Below are 22,308 nucleotides of genomic sequence, written 5' to 3' on the forward strand. Positions count from 1 at the left end.
ACAAAATATGCCCTGAAAGCCCCAATAGTAACTTCAGGGTATGCATAATGAACAAAGGTTTACAGAACAGCAACAATGTGTATACTCAACTTCTCTTTGAATTACGCCACCTATGCTTGGTAAGTATATATTGATTTTCAACTAATAGCATTCATCATACTTAGGTCTGAACTTAATGCCACACGAATTAACTCACACAACTTAATGTTCTGAGGAAAAAAGCATATTACAGAAATGTACGATGTTCTCAGAAAAAAGTTTACAAAAGTTGTTTAAAGCAACTACATATACCTTTTGCTAAACAGTACTTGATGATAATTATTCTGAAAATGTGTGAAAATAGTTTAAGATATAATACTAGTTTTGGTGTGGCCACACAAATTTTTTCATTAGTGAAAAAATTAAATGGTTTACTTATGACACCATACTGATTATTTGTTTGCCACACTTCAATTGAGAATAGGCTTGTTGAACAAGACCTAAAACTCTGAAATCTAAAATCATTATGGAAAACCCCAAACTATATTAATATCCCAATGCTTTATTAAAAAAGAGAAGACAGAATAGAGCTAACAACAAAAAATTAGGCACTTACATTCTACAGCAGCAATGTTAGCCCAGCAAACATCTGATGCAATTTTGCTGGCTCTGCTAAAAATCAGTTTTGTTTCCTTTTTACAATAAAACCAAAACACACTTATAGATGATTAAGCTGGTGACCTACTATGAGACTGAACTGCCATTATATCCTTTTCCCAACAGAAATTTCCTTGTGCTTGAACAGCACTGTAATCTTTTGTCCAGCATCAGGGCCACACTGACACTCTCCAGAGAGGACTGGCCCATGTAGATACAGACAAATGCACCCTAAGCACTGATAATGCCTTGTGTAGTGTTTGAAAGAATTAAGGCTTGAGATATCAGAAGGAATCTGATCTTTTCTCAGGCAGAAAAGGTATTAATTATCTTTAATTATCTAAAAACATAAAAGCATCTGTGCTGCATTAAATGAAGCTATAATTTTGAACTATTTTTAAATGTTGATGACTGACTGAACTTTCAATCGTTTTTGTATAGTAAGGTAGAACAACACTAAACAAAGAATCAATGATGATGTCTCATTTTATCATCTATACTCAGTCTAAAAGTAAGTAGCTCAATTCTGCAGACTTCAGAGTTCAACATATGTTCACTATGGCTGAATATTGAAACTGTTTCTTTCTACAAATGATGTAACATTTTATATTATTAATAAGAATATAATATTTTATAGTATCAATAAAAATCTGAGGGATTATATCACCTGCTTTGGAAACATACCTAGGTAGTCGGATCTCTGGGTTCGTGGATATTTTCTTCTGAGAAGGCGTTCATAAAGGACCTGCATGCTGGCCTTGGCTAGTTACAGGGATTGTACACACATGACTAGTTACTACACTCCTTTTTTCACCTGTGATTTATTATTTGCCTTAAAGTTAGTAAAAGAGCTTATTGCTAGCCTAGCAATTAGTGCAGTTAGATCAGTACATGAAAACATATTTTAGTGTAGTTTCTAGATTAAGTATCACTTGTGATACACATCAAGGTAGCATTTTTTATTTCCTGAAATCAGTAATATTTAAATGCTCAATTAGAGTTATCGAGTCCAATAGTTGTCTGCACATGCTTCTGCAAATTCAGTGTCTTGTGTTAAAATTATATGACAGAGCAATAGCAAAGCAAACAGAAGAAACAAAATTAGAGAGAGAGTAATTTTATCTTAAACAAAAAAGTGATGATTCTGAAGTTTAAACAGGACTGCATGTTCTCTTCTGCAATACCCATTTAAACTTCACAGATAAAATATCCACCATAAAATAGTTCATTTACTTCAAAAATTAAAAAAAAAAAAGGCGCAAATTACAATTGTGTACTTTGGGAAGTCCAGTGAGCCAATTTCTTTATAGACATTACAGAAACATAGCTTTTTTTGTTAACTGTTGATGGATTTTAGAAAAATTAGTGTTAATGCTAGGTATTATTTTTCATGAGCAAAATGTGAGTAATAATTAATGCTTACATTATTAGTACTTTTTATTGTATCAATTGTCCCAACCCATATATATACAAAATAACTGAAATAAATGAAAAAGATATTTATAAATATGAAAAAACAAGTAATTCTAGCAGAGACTTAAAAAATAAAAATAAAAAATTAAACCCACAGGAAACAGTAGAATATGTACAATGAGTGTAAATCTAAGTTTTAATTTTCTTGTCAGGTATTTATTTTGATCATTTCTGTTCAAAAATACATTCCTAAAGGTAAGCTAAATTGCCCGTAGAGATGAGAAAAGGTCTGATTCAAGTTCCACTGAAGCTTGTGAGTGGTTTTGGTGGCTTCACTGTAGTTGAAAGGTACAACCCAACATTGCATTGCCAGTAGGCAACTCAATGGCAGCTTTTTTCTATTACATATGTATTTTGAAAGAATGTTTTAGGGGAACTGAAGATCATATCTGAAACATTTAAGTATCAACATTAAGTCTAAGCCTATCCTTAGAACAACAATAGTGCCATCAAAATACATTAGGCTGGTAAAGCTCCAGAGAAGGGCAACAAGGTTGGTGAAGGGGTCTGGAGCACAGGTCCTGTGAGGAGCGGCTGAGGGATCTGGGGTTCCTCAGCCTGCAGAAAAGGAGGCTCAGGGAAGATCTTACTGCTCTTCTAGAACTGCCTGAAAGGAGGGTGTAGCCAGGTGGAGGTCAGCCTCTTCTCCCAGGTAACAAGTGACACAGCAAGAGGAAATGGTCTCAGGTTGTACTAGAGGAGGTTTAGATAGCGTCTTAGGAAAAATTTCTTCACTGAAAGGGTGGTCAGGCATTGGAACAGGCTGTCCAGGGAAGTGGTGGAGTCACCATCCCTGGAAGCATTTTAAAGGCATGTGGATGTGGCATTGGAGATGTGGTTTAGCGGTGAACATGGTGGTGCTGGGTTAATGGTCGGACTCCATGATCTTTAGAGGTCTTTTCCAACCTAAATGACCCTCTGATCCTATGATTTGGGAAAAAGACCTTAAAAGAGTTGAGTCGCTCCTTTAATAAAGTGCTTCCCTCCATATCAAGATTAAGATGACTGACAGAAAAATGTAGCAGTAAGTGTAGCACTATTTTTGCTCCTATAAAGAAAACACCTCAGTTTCTAGTATTTTTCTATGGACAGATTTGTAATACACTCCCTGAAATTTTTCCCCCCCCCGAAATAGCTTTGTATTTTGTAATACAGAAATGAAACATTCTTTCTTTGAATCACTAACTGACCACATCACATTTTTACACTATCTTTCATATCTCAATTACCAACCTTACTGTTTCACTGTGCTTAGTTTTGACACTGATAAAACTAAACAACACAAAAATCAGTCAGTATTGTCTACAATCCATATAAATGCCAAAAGATCTTTTTTAAATAGAACATGACTAAAAAGAGTACATGCTTGCTGAGGAAAGTCTAAATGATTGTTTACAATGCCAATGTATTTTCCTTTTTTACTTCCACCACTCTTCCAGTACACAAATCAAGGCTAGGCTCTCTAATATATCTTCATGCTATAGAAAACGAATGTACATGTACATTTCCATACATCACATGTAATACTTCTGCAGTTACTTTTATCACATTTGGTTAGCTAGAAGTCTTCATGGCAACTAAGTCTGTTTAAAAAATTAAACTACGAACTAAGGCAGCAGCAATTTTTTCTTGTAGGTCTTTTTTCATACAAGTTTCCAGTGAAATATTCTTCTCAAAGCTTACAGAATTTACATTTTTGTACAAATATGCAATGTTTCCTTATAACAAACAAAGAAGTGCAGTGTGCTACTTGGATTAAGAGGTTCTCTAACTTTCTCACCAGTAAACACAGTAATTTGAAATAAGAGCACAAATCAAGACCACGAAGAAAAAATGTATTTCCGTAGATTTAGGCTGTTACCTCCTTATTTTATTAGAGATGTGACAGTACTTGTTTCTTTTTTATTTTTTCTTCAGTTACTAAATTTCAAATCAGTTTAAGCAAAAGTATTTTAGATATAAAAGATATGCAATCAATGACAGTTTAGTCTAGAAGATGTGTACTCTTAATAAACATTCACAAGAAAGTGATACATTTTATGGAAGTGAACATACCCAGTTCAATTCGGTGACAGAAGGGCAGCTCCTTGGTTATTGTAATGAAATAGCTATGTAACCCTTTGAAAGCAAGCAGCAAAGTGGCACAAAGTGTGTAGTGGAAATTATAAGCATGGCTGAGGAAAGACTCTGAAACAACAAAACTGCAACCCTAAAATAAAGAAGAAAAGGCACATATTAATTTTGTATAATAAATGAAGTGTTAGCAGAATGACTAAAAAGATAAGCAACTGCCTCTTTTCACAAAATTGATCCACATTTTTGTGATTTTCAATGGATTAAAAGACATTAAAAAGGAAAGTTAAACACTCAATATTGTAAGCTTTCCATATATACACTCCTGAAGCATGTAACGTAGCCTTTTGGAATAATTTTTCTCATCTCCTCTATCGCATGGCACCCCAAAACAACTCTAACAAAGTTCATTGTTTATCAAATAATATTCCTGCAGAAAAGATAAAATTCACACCTCCCAACAGAATACAAATAAAATCTTAAACTGATACATGTTCTTACGTCTGCTGATAACTGCTTTGTGTAGTTATTGCCAAAGACCACACTTTCAAGAGAAGGAATCACAGAGTCCCTGTTTTGTGCTGGTGCATTCCTGTTCAACCACATATTCTTCACTGGGCGAGGAAAACTGCAAAAAGCACAAATGAACTGATAATCAGAACATACTGTTCTTCATTACTTCCAATGCAAACTTCAAATAATTGAAATAATATTCCTGAAAATTTAAGCCAGAAAGATAAATTTTTTAACTATAACAGGTATGAAGTGTTTATTTTCTGCAAATTTTGCTGTGAGGACTTTAACTCTTAAAAGTGAAGTAGTAGCAAGAAGTTGAAAGCTGTCACACAAATTGACATTTCTGACCTCTGCCTACTAAGGAGGAGATCCTATCCTGAACTCCTAGAAGGACAGAGCATCCTGCAACAGTAGCCTTGTGACAACAACTACAAAAAATGAATGAAAAATGAATGAATGCAGAAAGTGGAGACTATTAGATAACAGGCAGAAACAAGCAATTGCAAGTTAATAAAAAAGTGTAGATTATACAGGACTTCAGGGCTGTATCCAAGTGGAATTACCTCGTCTCTTCCAAGGGAAGTCTTAACTCTGGTTGTTCCCAAGAGAAGGTGAACCTGAATACTACTCAGAAGAAGAAAACACTCAAAAAGTCACCACTCCCAGGAAAGGAAGAGGTGCCAATAATGTGAGCATGATCCTAGCAGAAGACCAAACTGTCACCCATGAAAGCCCCAAGGACAAAGAGGAGTGACATCTGCAATTCTCAGGTTTTTCAGAAAGAGGTGTTCCAGAAAATTGAGCCAGATATGGATACAGCAACTATCAAGTATTTGCTACATGGGGGAGCTCAGCTGAAATAAAACACTGTAAATTTTGAAGTTTCTTCCTCTCCTCATCATAAGCTGATTTAAAGGACAACTTGAATACTTAAAATAATCTTGTGGACACCAGCAACATCCTACTCTCACGATAACAAAAGCAGCATAGAAGTTGCTGTTCTGTTTCAGTCTCTCCTTACACAAGCTGTATCAAGTTAAGGTTTAAAATAAAATAGCATTATTGTATCATCACTTGAAAAGCCAGAAACTGAGGAAAAGTACACAGAAAACCCCTCAGATTTACTGCAACTTTTTAAAAGATTAGGCTAGTAGGGACAAATAAGTTTCTGACCAAAAATTAGTATCAAAACCTATTTTTCATTTTCTGACAACAAAGTGATCAATATAGGCTAAATGCCTGAATTTCACTTGCAGGACAGTGTGACCATGTACATTTTAGATATGTGATGCTACTTTAAGTGCATTAAAAAGTGCATTTATCAGACTACGTCTTCAACAACAATAATTCCCACCTTCTCCGTACTTGTTTCTCTCCCAAATAAGGCTGTGCCATCTGTTCGGATGTGTTAGTTCATTTCCTATGTAACTATGCCTAAAATACATCACCAAAATAATTTAAACCAATTTGCAGGGGGAAAAAAAGGACAAAAACCCCACGAAAAACAGTTGAATCCTCCAAACCAGTGCAGCCCTACAGCACAGAACAGCTGTCTAACATACACAGAGATAGTGCTTTCCACAATGTGAAGACAGGCACAAGGAGTGGGAATACCTGAAGCTAAAGGTCTGGGCATTTATGGCACAGACTGGACTTGAATATGAGGAAACTCGAGGGCAGTAGCATGCAGTACTTGAAGACCATGAAAGAAGGAAAAGATAGATATGCTAAAAGAAAGGCGTGTAAAGAATACTTCATATGTGTAACTGACTGTACAGCCCTTTTTCACACAGAGAGAGATGCAAAGCAAACAGAGATTGCAAAGGGTGACACAAGTAGATGAAATAAAAAAGCTTCTGCAAAAACTAGCCAAAATCTTTTTTAAAAAGAAAAGTAAATTCTCCAGTTCCATTTACATGAATAAAATGGTAAATATATCATTTGCAGACATCACTGCCATTCCTGTAGTAACTGAAAACTGCAGATAGTTAACACAAGGCAGCCCATTTCTATTAACAGCAGCTATTTCAGTCACTGTGTAGAGTGAGAAGCAGATCTTCCTTATTAGAAAATTTCGTAAGTATTTATACATATAAATATACACATATAAATATTCATTCATTCCTCCACTTCCCTGGCCTTGGGCATTCTCTCTCTTCTACACTACACACTCTTATTTCTAATTTAAAAACCCCTCGAAATTTGTTTCAGATAACTTTAAAAGCAAAATGTTTCTCATCCCGCTGGGCCCTGAATTCCAAAAATCATCATAGAAAACAATACTGTCCATAGATTTAACTCCTTCGTAATTACTCTGTTTTTATAACATTTCCATTTGGACATCCAATAATTTATTGGCATTTTATTAGCAAGAGATTACCTTATCAACGGCTGATGCAGAGCAACCAAAGAAGCATGGACTATAACCGATATGACGGAAAGGTGGAAGTAATCAAACATAACATTGACATAATGATGAAGGCCCTGGTGTAAGTTAAAGTGCAACTTTAAAGTTCGGCTACTAATTGGCTGTAGTGTGCTCAGGTCATCTGGTCTAAAAAGAAAATAACAAAACAACATATAATTAGAACAATCATAATTGAAATGCAAGTTATTAATAACTGACACAAATAGCAATTTAGCATGGGTCTATACTTTGGAATGCAATGGCATCTCCCCCAGGGAAAAAAAAATTAGAATGAGACAAACCGGTTATGAAATCTTAAGAGACTTCAGTGTTGGATTTCATTTTTACCATCATTTATGTCTAATATGAACACACTACACCTATAAATAATACAGATTTAAACAGTTTTAAAAGTTGACATATATTCTTGCTTTAGTAAAATCTTCTATATTTAAACTTACGAGTAGTCTGTATCCGTGAAGTGTAAATCTAATGTTAGCAGAAAATTCATTTCATTAAGCGACTCCTCAATCTACAAAGAAATTGTAGAAGCATGAAATCTTTCAGGTCTCTTATCTGTACTAATTCAAATTGTACATAATAAAGCCTAAATTATCTGAATATAGTAAATTTGAACGGCAGATTACCTTCCTCTCATCTAACAGCATTTTTATTTTGAAAATCATCACATCATCCACAGAAACTTCCTCATTTTTGTAAAGAATCTGAAATGTTTTACTGCAAACTATATTGTCATGGACTGAAGCAGGAAAGGCAAGATCTGTTGAACCTGAAGAGAGAAACAAGTATTAATATAACTGGAAAACTCAGAGCAGCTAATAAGTGGAACTATCATTTCCATCAGTTTCATGATTACCGTTTAACTGCAACAACATCAGTAATATAAGTGGTTTTCTTTTCAGTCATAAACTGGTGAAGTTTGATGGAGTACATTTTGTTTCAAAGAAACACTGTCATTATTTTTAATGTAATTTGCTGTTAATATAAGTTCTGAAGAATTTTTGCTTTGTTACAAACTGAAGACATTCTAGGCATCAAAAATTGTAATAAAAATCCTGAATTCTGTATTGTTTAATCTCGCATTCATGTTAATTTGCGGGGTTTAACTACACTGAAAACTTAACTACCTACAGATGAGGCAAAGAGGTTAAATGACATCTACCACTCCACTGAATTAATCAAGAACAGAGGTAATTTGTTCTTTACTTCGAGATCTTTGCATCCTACTCAGGCCAGACTCATTCTGAGCTTATCACCTGAACCTGACACTGCGCACGCAATATGAGGCTTCTGCTTTCAAACCAAAGGCTAATCATCAAAAAGAGTTCAGAAAAGTGTGATAAATGGTTGGGGAATCTTTTGCTGAAAAAAAAGAAGAGTTAGAAGACTTGCAGAAGAAATGAGAAAAGGAATGATTTAAACAGTTATTGAGGAAATATTTATCATAATAGCAAAGGATTCTCACACAGGAAGTATCATGATGGCTACTGTCCTCTGAAAAAAACATCAAAGTCATCGGAACTTGGAAGAACAGATGTAACAAATACTGACACTTTCTTATAACTCCTTTTAAAAAATGGCTCAATAACATCTGTGTCTCCAGAACACAAAGTCTTAGAAATTGTGTAAATGAGGGTGCAAAAGATTTTTTAAAAATTCTTTTGATTCTTCTTAATAAATTACTTCAAAGGAATCCACAAGAGGAAAAAAAACCTGCAGTTTGCAGTCTACAGCTCTGGGGCCTCTGATAGAATATTACTGCCCTTGGCAAACATTCCCACTCTTAGTAACATCTGAATTCAACTTCTTTTCAGGAACGTACAAATACTGGGTTTTGCTGAAGTGTTTTCATACATATCATCAGTTTAGGTGTCCTAGACAAAATGCTTACAAAGGCTGAATCATTACAGTGTAATTCCCCTATGTATAATGCCACTTTCAGCTTATATCCATCTGTGTCATCTGTTACAGCTGAAGGGCAGAGCAGGTATGGTTTCACTTGGCACATAATCTGATATAACTGCAAAGCATCAGCAAAAGGGATCTCCCACTCCTGGCTGAAACAAAAGTAGTAATGGAGACAAATGGCTGAGGTCCCACTTCCTCTGCAGTGTCCCACCCTGAGTTACAGCCCTCACCTCTGCTGACTTCAGTGTAACACAAACCGGCACCCCCAGAAGAGAGAGAGGAGCTGCAGAGGAAAATCTGAGTCAGGAACAGGCTGAGCCACTTCCACATGGGGAGCAAGGTCTCACAAATGTGAGGCCATCAAGGCAGAACTACTGTATTTTAAATCAACAATGCACTGACTGGCCAGGACTATTTCTAAGCTTCTATTCACACAAAAGGCCATTTCCACAGCAGAGGAGAAAAAATACTGGGATTTTTTTTTACTCTTGCATATAAATTACATATTTACGCTTGCATATAAATTTACTAGATTCATATTTTTATTAGATATATAGGTTTATATATATATTTATAGATTTATATTTACAAGATAGTTTAGCCTTGCATCACAAAGACACCTCATTCCTTCCTACCCTGCCTTTGTTTTTTTTTTCCTCTGAAAACCAGCCATGAATTTTTAAGAGAAGGAGGAATTCAGAACATCCTCAAATCTGAAACAACCTCATAAAGACTAAAAATACGTATGTTTTTCTTTTCATTTTTCTAAAGCACAACTACATCTTCCTTCAAATTACAAGAATAATAAAAGTCCTTCACAAGGCTGGAGCTAAAGCAAGTGAATTGCCTTATCATATCTGTAATGACATTCATGCTGAGTCCCAAGCAGTTCTAGTGAGCTACTAAAGGATGTGGGAAATAGAAATGGAAAAAAACTTATTTAAATTAATGAAGGACTGCATGAAGAGCTGGGCAAAGGGTGAAAGGAGATGCAAACAAACAGGAAGATGAGGAAAAACTGAGACTATGTATTTGACTTGGGGAACTAAAAGGAGGGGAGAGATCAAACAAATGGTCTGTGGGAGAGGGGAAAAGACAGCTAAAGTAAGGAAACTGCGGGTGACTTGTGCAGAGTCTAGGGAGAGCTAGAGGTAGGCAAAATGAATGGAGAGGAGTGGGAAAATCATGACATGACAAAGCAAATAGGATTTAGAATAGGTAAGTATGAGAAAGACAGAAGAGAGAAAAAAGTACAGAAAGAAGCACCTTATCAACACAGGACACCATTCTCAAGAGTGGGAGTTGTGGGATGCTGACCAGCCTCCTCTGTGGTCAACAAGCAACATTTTCACACAGTGAGGCAACACAGTGCTACTCCATAGCTATTTTCTATACACAACAACAGTCTCAGGAATTGCTATCAGCTCTTCCTCCTCCTGGAGCAGGAGGGCTGCAAGTGAGCCTACAGCATCCAGCTCTGCCAAATCAAGCAAGTGGCTAAATGGAAATAGAAAGCAGAGGTTTTTGGCAAGAGCAACCACTATGATGTGCACAAGAAGGACAAACTAACCCCCTTTCACTGACCAGCTTGTACCCTTCCTTCTGCTTTGTTGTGGGAGAAACATTATCAGTGACTACCTGAAAAACCAAACTGAGAAACTGATCTAAAAAAGAACCCCAGTTTTTGGGTTTGAAGGGGTTTTGGTTTTTTGTAAAATGGCTGCTTGTCAGCTGAATGAATTCCCCAGTTGAGTTCCCAGACCAAATCAGACACTTGTGTCAACAACATGCAGAGTAGTAAGAAGGTAAGACAGAGTGGCCAGGGGGAATCATGGGCTATTTTTTTTTATCTTTGTCAGAACTGCTGATCTAAATTCACACCAAATTGCAGTCTTAATGTTTATGCCCTTTATGCCTAGTAACAAGACACAAGAGCTAACACATGTCACAATTTACTAACAAGACTGCAGCTTTCTGAAAAAATAACCTAAGAACATTCAAAAATATACCATGAAATGGAAGAACTTTTTTCCAGCAATATCAATCATATTATTAAGTGTTGCTTTTCAAAAAATATGTTTTACTAAAGGATGTTTACCAGACCCAAATTCTTTAAACTACATTAAATTTTGCCTTTGAAGTGGGTAATAAATTTCATTTATCTCACACAAATCCAAGAAATATTTAGGAAGCTTGACCGAAATTCAGTATTTACACTGTTGCTGTACTCAGTTACTTTCAAAATAGCCTCAAAAATCCAGGTTTCAGTAACATCTTATCACATTTTCTCAGACTGTGTTAGGTTTTTCTTCCTTGAAATTCCAGTAATTCCACGTAACATTTGAAAACTTAATTAATTTTTTGCTTTTCACATTTTTACACCATGCTGAGGTATGGCCTACACAGAATTAGGTGAGCACTAACAGGTTTTGTTGCGGATAGGTAAAACCTTATAAAATGAAGGCTTGTTACCCCTGTAAAATCATGGTTCACTTCTGTTACTTCAGCTAAGTAGAAAAGGACTCTGGGTAATGACTCAGCTGGAATAGAGGTGGAAAAAAAATTATATAATCATCATGTGTTCGTATCGTGATTTACGGTGGTTGGTTAAATGATGATTGTTGTGTTTTAGAAGTATGCAGCTGATAAAGACCTAATTGCTTAAAAAGGCCTGATTTTGGCAATAAACAAGCTCCCTTTTGGACCTGCCTCAGGACACTGCATTGCTTCTTACTGCAACAGGTTTCTCTGGATTCAGTTTGCCTGGACACAAAAACCGAAAGTGAATGTCAGGTTTAAAAAAGAAAAAAGATAAGGGAATAGATAATTCTGTTCAGGAAGTTAAATCAATTTTCAGGTTTACCGCTAGAGAACAACAAAGTCTGAAAACTGGATCCTTTCAAAGTATTCTTTTCAGAAAAAGAAGGGGTGTATAGATCTGTGTAAAAGTCTGTATCTGAAGTTCTCCACTACTTTCAGATATCTACTTAGATCTGCCCTTGGTCATCTTAGCCATGGAGAAGACTGAGCAGATCAAAGGAAAAAAACAGAAGACACGAATACAAAGAAATAGCCATGCTTTGCCACCAGCAGAGGCAATCAGCAGATGAAAACAGTAACACAAATTCTGTAATCAACTTTTGAGTCCCATTGTTAAGAACAAGAAATATTTGCATTGTTAGTGACAAAATTAAAAACACTTCTATGTTAGTTATAACAATGTAAGACAAAAACTGTAATCCCTCAGTTAGCAAGGCAGGATAATGACCTAATTTACTGAAAAGTTTTTGCACTTACCAGTTCCATGTAACAAACTAGCTTCTAATATGTGTGGAATTCTTGGAGGAATTTTCATAGACACACGAATCTGGTAAAAGCTAAAGCAAAAGACAGTGATTTGCAACACGTGCGTTACAGCACATCTCATTCACCATACAGAGATATACTGACAAAGGCATGAATGGAGAATGGGAAGAAGGAAGAGGTCGAGGAAGTCTACAAAGCTTAATACTGTTTTACTTGACCCTTTATCTTGTTATGTTCTATTTTTTAAATCATTGACCAAAGCAGTAGCCAAACATGAATAAAAAAGTCTGAGCACAGCACTTGTTTTTCCATACCCCGCAGAATTGGGGCAAATACTTGTAAAGACATGCAGTAAACTACACTGGAAAACTGGTATGAATAAAAAAATCAGGATTGTCAGCTATACTACAGCCATCTTGGAGGGATCTGCCACGGAGCACATCTACAGGACTGCTAGAATCAGTTCTGACACTGAAGGAGGTATTTGTGAACCCGCGGTTTGTAAAACTCCCCACTCCAGGATCTCCTGAAAACACACTGCTTGCCAGACACTCTCTACATTGTTTGTGGCCACCAGCTATGCAAAAGTGCACATAAAGGGTCACTCTAGGCACAACATGTCAGTACTTTTATACTATCAAAGGCAGGAACTGCAGGCTTCAAGCCTACAATTGAGAAAAACCCCAACACAAGTCTTTGGGGTCTCTACCCCATCTCTAAACCATTTTTCATTTTACTCAGCTCCATACCATTTCCAACTTTGATTTTCATTTAAGAAATCCTTAACTGTCACCAGACTGATTTTATGGAAGCCTTTACATAACACAAAACCCCACAAATACACTTAGATGACACATTCTAACCATCTCATCCCCTTTCAGATAATTTATTTTTGTTTGAAGAGTTAGCTTCAGCTCCTCAGTGAGCTGATGTGACCTACCACACAGCTCCACAAACACTAACACCAGTGAAAGGGAGGCAACACAAACACTCACAGCTAGAGAGGGGAAGAAAAACCCACCTTTTTTGTAGAAGCATGGTCCTAAATGCCCCTACGAGTACACATTTACCCTTCATATTTCACTCACAGTGTACACCAAATCACAGTCATGATTTTCATCATCCTCCAAAATCCAAATCCAAACCAATCTATTTGTGGCTTTCTAATTTTGGCTTCTAATGCTTCAACTGAAGCTCACCATTCAGGACTTCACTACAACTAACTGATGCAACTGTGTATTAGCCTAACAATCAACCAATGAAAAAGCTCTTAATTTAATTCTTCTGCAAAATTAAAAAGTCAACTTTAGTTTTGTCAAAACTTATATATCAAAGAATGCTTTATAATGAACCAGTAACACTGTTAGAGATAAGAGATGAAGTGATTCCTACTTTTCAAAAACAGAGCAAAACTTAAAACTATTGCAAGCTACTAGTTACATATTTCATTTTTGGAAACCCACAGATCAAACATGATTCCAAATACACTCCCTAAGTGATTCATAAATAGTAAATGAATTCATTTTGTATTGGGTTAAAGAAACATAAATTAAGCTTTCACTGTTATCTTCTCGAAGAGTATAAAGAATTGAGAAAATTTAAGAGTGCCCTCTCAACATTAAGCCAAAAGGATGCTGTATAGTACACTGATGTACTCCTTTTTTCTGGGTCAGATGAGACTCCCATCACCCAATTAGTTACTCATTTCACCTACACTGAAGAAACATGATACATTATAATGTACAATAGCCTCAGCAAGGAGATACTTTCCAGCAGCCCCAGCTTCACAGTGTCATTTTTGGATCCACAGCAAATATTGATCAAGAGCCTGATGCCCTACCACTACTAGCTGCATCTTCCCATGATCCTAATGACCCATCTGTCATGGTAAAGCATGCTGCTTGTTATTTCATATATTAAAAGAATGTAAAATTGTTGATATGGTTTACTTGAAATATTTTGTCTCATTATGTTCTCTATTAAAACATCATATCTCAGTAAGTTCAGAGACATGTCAGAGACATGCCACATACTTTAATTCACCTTGGCTTTAGACCAAACTGTGCCATTCCACCAAGAGTTTAAAACATCCAAAATCTACATGATTCTCAGCTGATGTTTCGAAGCACTTGACAGCTCTGCAGAGCATAAATTTAATTAAGGCTTAACAACTTTATCAAATGTGGATAGATTACTGAATAAGCACTGTAACAAGATAAAATGAGAGGCAAGGTAAAATAAAAACTGAGCATTGAACAGAAAAAAGGTGCAATGGGATATTCCCATTACTTAATCCAATAAGACTCATTCACCCTAAAGATACTATTAAGTGACTGTTTACAATTTGTGCCTCAAAGAAAACAATCAGTAGAATTGTTCATGCTTAAAATGAAATTTGTGAAATGAAAAGGCTGTTAGGACATCGCTCCCTTCTTATTATTATTTGCTTGCAATTAATCAAGAGCAGACCATTCTATCCTTTTTCTTCAGTAAACCCTTTACCTGCCTGATATTTTTATTCGAGTTAATGGGGAGATGAAGTGGTATTGTTTGCTCATTTGAGACAAGTGGCTTTGAGTTTCAGCAGATTTATACTTTAAGCAGTTTAGAACATAAAACATTCACCTATTAATCTGAATAATAAAATCTTGTAGGAGTTCAGCAAAGGGCAAATATGTAAACATTAATTCAAAATCTTATGCCTAGATATATGACAAAATTATTTAACTGATCAAGATATTTAAATAAGAAAACCAGCCTCCTACACAGTATTTACCTGAATTATTCACTGTCATTCATCTTTAAATGCTGTATATATATTAAGGATCTATCTGCAAATGAAGAGCTATTATACTGAAACAGGATATTTGATTCACAAAGGTGTTATATCTGCAATTTGTAAATAAGGAACTACTTTTTAAAGTTGTGATATACATTTCTCATTTGACAGGAAATTTTAAAAGTAATGTAAAAAAAAATGCATCAAGCTTCATCACTCTTTTCCCCAAGCCCTGCCTTCCTCATCTTGCCATCTTTTGTTCAACCCACTAATCAATTTGTGTTGCAATGTTTCCACTTCTATAAAAAAACAAACCAAAACCAAGTCACTTTCAATTATTTCCCAGCTGTTCCTTAAACATTGTTTCGTTCTCATAGGGACAACTGACTTGTAAACCTGATCTATTGTATCTGCTTGGGCCTACACATAATTCAGTATCAAGGACTTGCTACTCATCTATCACATTCAATTGTCCCAAATATCCTTAAAACACTCCATAAATAACACCTGAATACAATCAGCTCTCCACTGTCTCATGTATCAACTCTCCATTATCTAATGTAACGGGAGAACAAAGGTATCCTGAGTAGTGGAAAATCCCAGATGATAACAATGCTACAGATCGACCACACAACTGATGGTATGGCAAGTGTGCCCCAATCGATGAAGTAAACTCCAGTCTACCAAGGCTTTCAAACCCCAGTCCAGCTTCTTCCAAAAGGTGGCACATGCAGACTTAGTCACACAGTTGCAGGCTTACCACTACAACTTTTCAAGCGTAATAGTTTGGGTCCATCGGTGTGCCTATACTAAATTGCTTTCCTGAAGCGCACTGGAATGAAGAACCCAGTACAAACATCTCAGAGCATGGCTTGTGCTAGAGCAAAGCCAGTGAGATTCACATACCCAACCTCGGTACAGCTCATTTTCTCTAACACGCACCTCTAAGTGCCAGGAACATGACAGGGGAATAATCAAACTGATCCTGCACCAGTCTGGCTCCTTTTCAAGTCCTGACTCTGACAGCAACCTAGAAAAATGCTCTAGTGATACTAGAGACAGGGGCTTCAGGTTCATATAAAGATTTATGTAAAACTGTTTTCCAAAGCAGAAATACTAGAAAAACAAAATAGCTCAAGCTTTGCAGTCAGCATTAGGATTCCAGAAAAGTGCTAGGCTTCTTAAAGCCTAGTTTTTTATGTGAAGATTCTTGAAGAATAATTTGAAAAAACCTGTTACAATCTGTCCCTTACTCTCTGTTTTGACTGCACTACACTGAAAAAATGCCTTTTTATTAAGGGTTGACTTTTTCAGATAACAAAGTCAGAAGTATTTTGACAAAGATGCTTTAAAGCTATTCTGTTTTGAAGAAAAGAATCAATGGTATTCAGAAAGGTGGTGTACTGTAAACACATTAATCACCTGTAAAAACAGCAACATCCATCCCAAACAGCCATTAGCTCAAGCTGGATAACTGCGTATTTTATTAAACAAAGAATAAAACAACAGAGATACCGCCAAGAACTTTAATTTACAGTATGACAGAAAATGCACTAAAAAATTAATTCATGATCAAGAGCCTGATATGCATTAACTGCTAAAATACCCTGACAGATTATGCCATGATGTTTAGAATCACCACCTGATAATTCAGCAAGATACATTTGGGTGATCCTAGATGATACAGCTAGGGTTTGGCACTTTGAAAGGCTGGGCTACAATGGCAGCTACGAAGTTGAGCCTTAGCATGAGTCACTGCAGTAGAGGCAGTGCAGGGAACACAGCTGGATGAAGGTCTGACACCACACCAAGAACAGATTTTGAATGAGATTTTAGACCCATTTTTTCCAGCAACAAGCAGCTTGCAACAGCTTGACGTTCATGGTGTTGATGTGTTTTGAAGAACAGTCTCCAGAGGGAGGCTGAGTAAATGAGACTTGAAACAGTCTTAAGGATACTTAAGCATTGGAACAGATTGTCCAGATAAGCTATGGAATCTCCAATTATGGAAGCTTTCAAGATGTGAGGCGGCAGCGCTCCAAGCAACGTGGTTTGGATCAAATTATGCCCCTCCTTTCACCAGGAGGAGCGTCAGAACTTATGATATGCTACTATCCCTTCCACCATGAATCAGTCTGTGATCCCAGAAGTTAAAGGAAACCTGAAAAAGAGCATTCAGCAATTTACAACATGATGACTGAAAGGTAACACAATAAAAAGCACATCTGGTCGGGAGCTGGTACACAAAACAAGTTGCAGACACACCTGTGAATAGAGCACATTCCAGCTCCCGGTTTTCCTAAGTCCACACAGGCAAAATCCTTCTCAACAACCGATTACTTGCTTGTCTGAAAGGCAGCATCTTTTACTTCCTATTACATTTCCAATGTCATAGACTTAGAAAATAAAAAGATGACCTACAACACCACCTCCAAAAATTTGCCAACCCCTCCTTCTATAAATGCTTACAGCATTTACTTATCTTCGCCACAGACACAAGGTCTAGGAGGAATACTAGATCTCTTGCTCTAGTTGCACTGCTTAAAAGCTTTATCCTGAAACAGTTTGACATCCATCCCCCCATTCATCCAAAACCCCAAAAGCAAACCTTTGCTTTTGCTTCAATGTGGGAGATAGTAGACATCTCAAACGCTTAGACTAAGACAGCGTACAAGCAAAGCTGAAGTGGAGAGCTTATAAATATCAGGTGATTTCTGTCAAACCCGGTCTATGCAGTCATTCTTCAGTAAATATATGCATGTACCTGCCTGTGTCTGTTTATGTCATTTGGCCATCAATGTCATTACAAGCAAATACATAACCATGATATTAAAAGGTTCAAGGATATCTGGAGCTTCGTGTCCTTACTACAGACCTTGTAGGAAAAGGTGTTCTGAAATAAATAGAATTACTGCTCTCCTGTAGGCAGAGGACAAGTCTACTGTCCATCCTGTATAAAGGATTAAATCTTGTTCATCAAGCTGGATTACAATCTTGAAGATTCAAGAATCTGGCATGTGCCAGAAAATGCTTTCCCACACAGGAATATTGACAGGTTTCCTTTTTTTATCCCCACTGGGTGGGAACTTCATTTAGATAGGCATAAATAAGGGGGGTTTTACCACATTTAAGGAAAATGGTAATTTATAATGTGAGCAGGAAATAGGTTTGTCAATAACTGGAATATATCTTGCTACTGACAAAAATGGAAACATACAAAGTAATAATGATTTCACTTTTTAATGCTCCCACATGGAACTACAGGGAGTAATGCATGCAAATGGAATCATAAAGTACAACTGTTATTAAAATAAAAAAATCTCATGCATTAAAAAAGCATATGAGCATATATGGCAATAGCTGCACAAGAATTTACTTGAAAAACCACTTAGTTTGTCAGCTAAAGAACATTCCAAGGCAAGTGTACATTCTGAAAAAGCCTCATAACATACTTCATTGTTGAGGCAGAACTTTTTTTGCAGTTCCTCTTGCCAGGAAGAGGAAAGGTAGAAGCGTGCATGGCAAAGTCTGAGCCTTCCCCTTCCCTAAATCCCACTACACTCACTGCACACTTAAATGCATTCAGTCACATTAACAACAGCAGGCACTGAACGTCGTGAACTGTAAAACTCACATGCACATTGGGTCACCTGCAGGGCAGATTCTAAATTTATCAGTTAACCAAATGGAAGAACAGCTGTGACTCTGTATATGCAAAACCTCAGGGAGTTACTGAATGCAGGGCCCTATTGAAGACACACCCTCCAGTGCAGACCACCACTAAGACCTCTCCTTTTTCCAAGGTGAGCTGTGGCTCAGGCAAGCAAGGTTCATTCTGTGCAGGAGGAAACAGAGCTGGAGATGAAGCACTGCTTTGCAAATAAAGAATGTGGCACTGAAACGAGAAACTGCAAGGAAAACAGACAGAAGAATGAGTCTCCAGAGGAACAGGCAGCTCTGGGGGCAGTGATTCCATGGAGGCAGTGTCAGACTGACCCTGGCAGAGCTATGTCTTCTACAGATCACACCTCTTCCCAAGGAACCAAACGGGCATTAACAGAAACTCCCACTGCAGTGAGAGGTTGAGTCAGCAAAATACTGAAAGGATCCAACAATGAGAAAAAACCTTCCTTTATTTCTGTCCAACACCCCCCTGTTCTACAAGATAAACCCCTTGCTACTGGAGAGACCATACATCCCTAATTCATTAATGGATTACAAAAAAACCCTTAAAAGCGGTAAAGACATTTAGCATTTCACATGGTCACAAGCCAATACTGACAAATGCCAACATACTTTTCTAGGCAATCTGAGTACACCTGTAATGTTTAAAGCATTTCATATGATTGTGGAACACAAATACTCCATTTTAAACATTACCACAAATTTGCCAGATTTTTTTTTGTAACCTCATAAGCATTCTGTAAAAAGGCAATCCAGGCAAAGAGGAAAATCAGAATGGAAGTAAAATAAGGTGCAATGGAAGCAAAATAAGAGAACATAGAAAGAATAAAGCACAGGCAGTAAAACGTTGATTATTGAAGGGCCAAATTAAAAACAGAATTGGTTAGCCTTGTTCCTCACCAGGAGACATGCACAGTCATCTATAAAAATTTAATCTTACCAAGCCCAGTTGGGGCCCACAGAATACCAAATGGACACCAAACTAGCTACAGGGTTTATCTAGACAGGAAATTAATTAATACAAGTATAGAACGCACAAAAAGATTCTTATCTTGCAATCACTTTGTAATAAGTACTTCTGATATAGACCAATATGAGATTACACTCTGCTGTAATTGTGGGATTTATCTAAGAAACTCTAATTCAGATACTTGAGCAGCAGGAAAACTATCATGCGCAAAAGACAATGTTTAAAATCTTTTATCAATCCCTTCAATGAAAAATCCATGTATTTCCCAGCTGACTTTTATTAAGATGAGCAACACAATGGGCAAACTAACAGGAAATAGATAAGAGGTTCTCATTTATTTGAAAGAAAGTTCCCTTGCAAGTTAATTATTTTTTTGAAGTACCTCACATGTCTAGAGCACACATTATTTCTGAAAATTAGTCTTATATATAAACAAAATAGTAATTAGACCAAAAGTTTGATTAGAGTTATGTGGGAGACTAATTCCTCAACTAAGTCACAGCAGTGTGTTATGAAACAGGATTAAATACGTAAAACAGAAGAGAGGGGAAAGTAAAGGCAGCTGGAGATTTTGCCTTATTATTACAAAAACCTTTTCTTCACATTCTTTCCACAAGACACACTCAGGCAGAATTCCTGCAATGGTTATGAACATCTATTAAAAAACTTGAAAGGGGAACAGTCTCAAATAAGTATTGCTTTTTAAAAGAGACACATAAACATGCAGTACTAGATGAGTTCTTATTTAATCAAATATACCTTAGTCTATATTTATAATTTTAGATCCTCTTTTATTTCCTGTTCTTACTGAAGAGAAAAAGAAAGAAATCATACTAAATTTCCTTACATTTTTAAAGTACAGCAGTCCCATAAAGCTTATCTTCAGGAATAATGATTTCCCATTTTCTCTTATAACAACTATTCAACTCTATTTATTTAGCTTGAAAGTATTTTTCATCTGACTTTTTGATTCAGCGTACTAGCCTTGCAAGTGATACATCACAATTGTTTAACCACTTCGTGGCTTGGAACTTTTAAGTTTTCTGGGGAGAAAACTAGGGAATGTTAGGTTTTCCTGGTATCCAGGGTCACAATCTTACAAGCTTCACTCCTTGCAAACAGGCATCAGTTTTTACTAAGACATATCATAACATATTAATTTTGAAATCAAGGTTTAGCAAACACAACAGATGGGAGACCAGAAGACAATTCATTTTCTGGCATTCACTAGTCCTTCAAATTTTGTAAGTTTTGCAGCTGTGCAATTCTGTTCCTCTCATCTGTCAGTAAACAAGCACACAAGCCTTACAATTCACTCTGTACCTTATTTTAGTGACAGGCAATCTGTTTTAATAGCAAATAGATCATATATTTAACCAGAGATGGCAAACCAGGTACCACAAAGAAAACTATTGCAAAAAATCATGACAAAAGAGCCCATGTGAACTACCATATCTTATGCAAGATGCATCAAAGAAAGGTAGGTCATCACTTTCATACCTTATCAACAGCTTTTCCCCTGTAGTAAGCTCTGTCATTCATGAAAGTCACATGAGCTCCTATCATTTAATTTTTAGAACTGAAACACTGTAGTTTCAAATACAACATACTGCTCTGAGATGTTATTAAGACACTAAGAAAGAAAATTTCTCAGAATTAGAAGCATCTATCTTTTTTCCTTCAAGCAAGGCACATGTTCATGATTCATTTAAATCAGTTTAAGCCAGTACTGCCACAGGTAGAAACATTTTGCAGGCCAAAACCTCTTTTATCTATTTTTGTTCCTCCTCAAAAAAGTTCTGATGTTCCATCAACTGTATGGTATAACAAACCAACATGCTCATCCACCTGGAAAGGGAAAAAAGAATCCAGTAGGGGCTACTACAGAAGACAGGATTGCACAGCCAGGGGAGAAAGTGTTCCCTTCAGTGACATGACATGGGTTTAGGACAGGCTGAGCTAGTGGTGTGGCTCCATGCTCAGAAATAATATGAAATTGTACTGCCACTTCCAGTAAATATTTTTTTTCAACTTCATGAGTTTCACCTCCAGAAACACTGAGAAGCAGAACTGCTGACTGCACACTGTACTTATGCATTTATTATTAGCATAAATCTTAAGAAATAATCTCAGAGAATATTACCAGAATAATATCACAAGCAAGTAATGAAAAGTTAGCACGTAAGTCAAGACCTGTTTCTCTACATTATGATGATCCTAAAAGCTTATGAATGGCAAAGAGTAAAGTGAGCATTCAAGATTGGAAAGCAAAAACGCCACTTCTTTCCCCTTCATAAAAAAGGTGAGTTATTGTTCTTGAACAGACTTTTTGCCATGACAGAGGTACCTCCTACAGCAAATGTATCTTCCATCTCCTACGACCTCCCCCATTCCTGTACACTCACAGGAATTAAACTTCTGATGCCAGTTTAAATAAATGAAACAAATTACACGGGAACAAACAGACTAAGTAGCCAGATCCCTTCTTCTCTTGCTGAGTTCCACAAGCTGGATACCCTGAAGACACACAGTGCC

At 36.6% G+C, this 22,308-nt stretch overlaps 1 protein-coding gene across 3 annotated transcripts in view; it reads right to left on the reverse strand.

Moving 5' to 3' along the window:
* The window catches only part of FAM135A (family with sequence similarity 135 member A), a 79,766-nt gene that overhangs the window by 29,069 nt on the left and 28,389 nt on the right, over positions 1 to 22,308 (reverse strand). The window contains exons 4-10 of one of the 3 annotated variants that reach the window (XM_017739235.1): positions 12,332 to 12,411; positions 7,753 to 7,895; positions 7,567 to 7,637; positions 7,079 to 7,252; positions 4,684 to 4,810; positions 4,165 to 4,318; positions 1,321 to 1,398 (exon numbers count right to left, since the gene is read on the reverse strand). In XM_017739235.1, the coding sequence (XP_017594724.1) occupies positions 1,321 to 1,398; positions 4,165 to 4,318; positions 4,684 to 4,810; positions 7,079 to 7,252; positions 7,567 to 7,637; positions 7,753 to 7,895; positions 12,332 to 12,411 (827 nt within the window). The remainder of the gene's footprint in view (positions 1 to 1,320; positions 1,399 to 4,164; positions 4,319 to 4,683; positions 4,811 to 7,078; positions 7,253 to 7,566; positions 7,638 to 7,752; positions 7,896 to 12,331; positions 12,412 to 22,308) is intronic. The other 2 variants (XM_008637617.2, XM_017739236.1) reach the window with 2 other exon arrangements.

The sequence above is a fragment of the Corvus brachyrhynchos genome, unplaced genomic scaffold, assembly GCF_000691975.1.
Source record: "Corvus brachyrhynchos isolate BGI_N302 unplaced genomic scaffold, ASM69197v1 scaffold136, whole genome shotgun sequence".
In the NCBI taxonomy this organism is placed as follows: Eukaryota; Metazoa; Chordata; class Aves; order Passeriformes; family Corvidae; genus Corvus; species Corvus brachyrhynchos.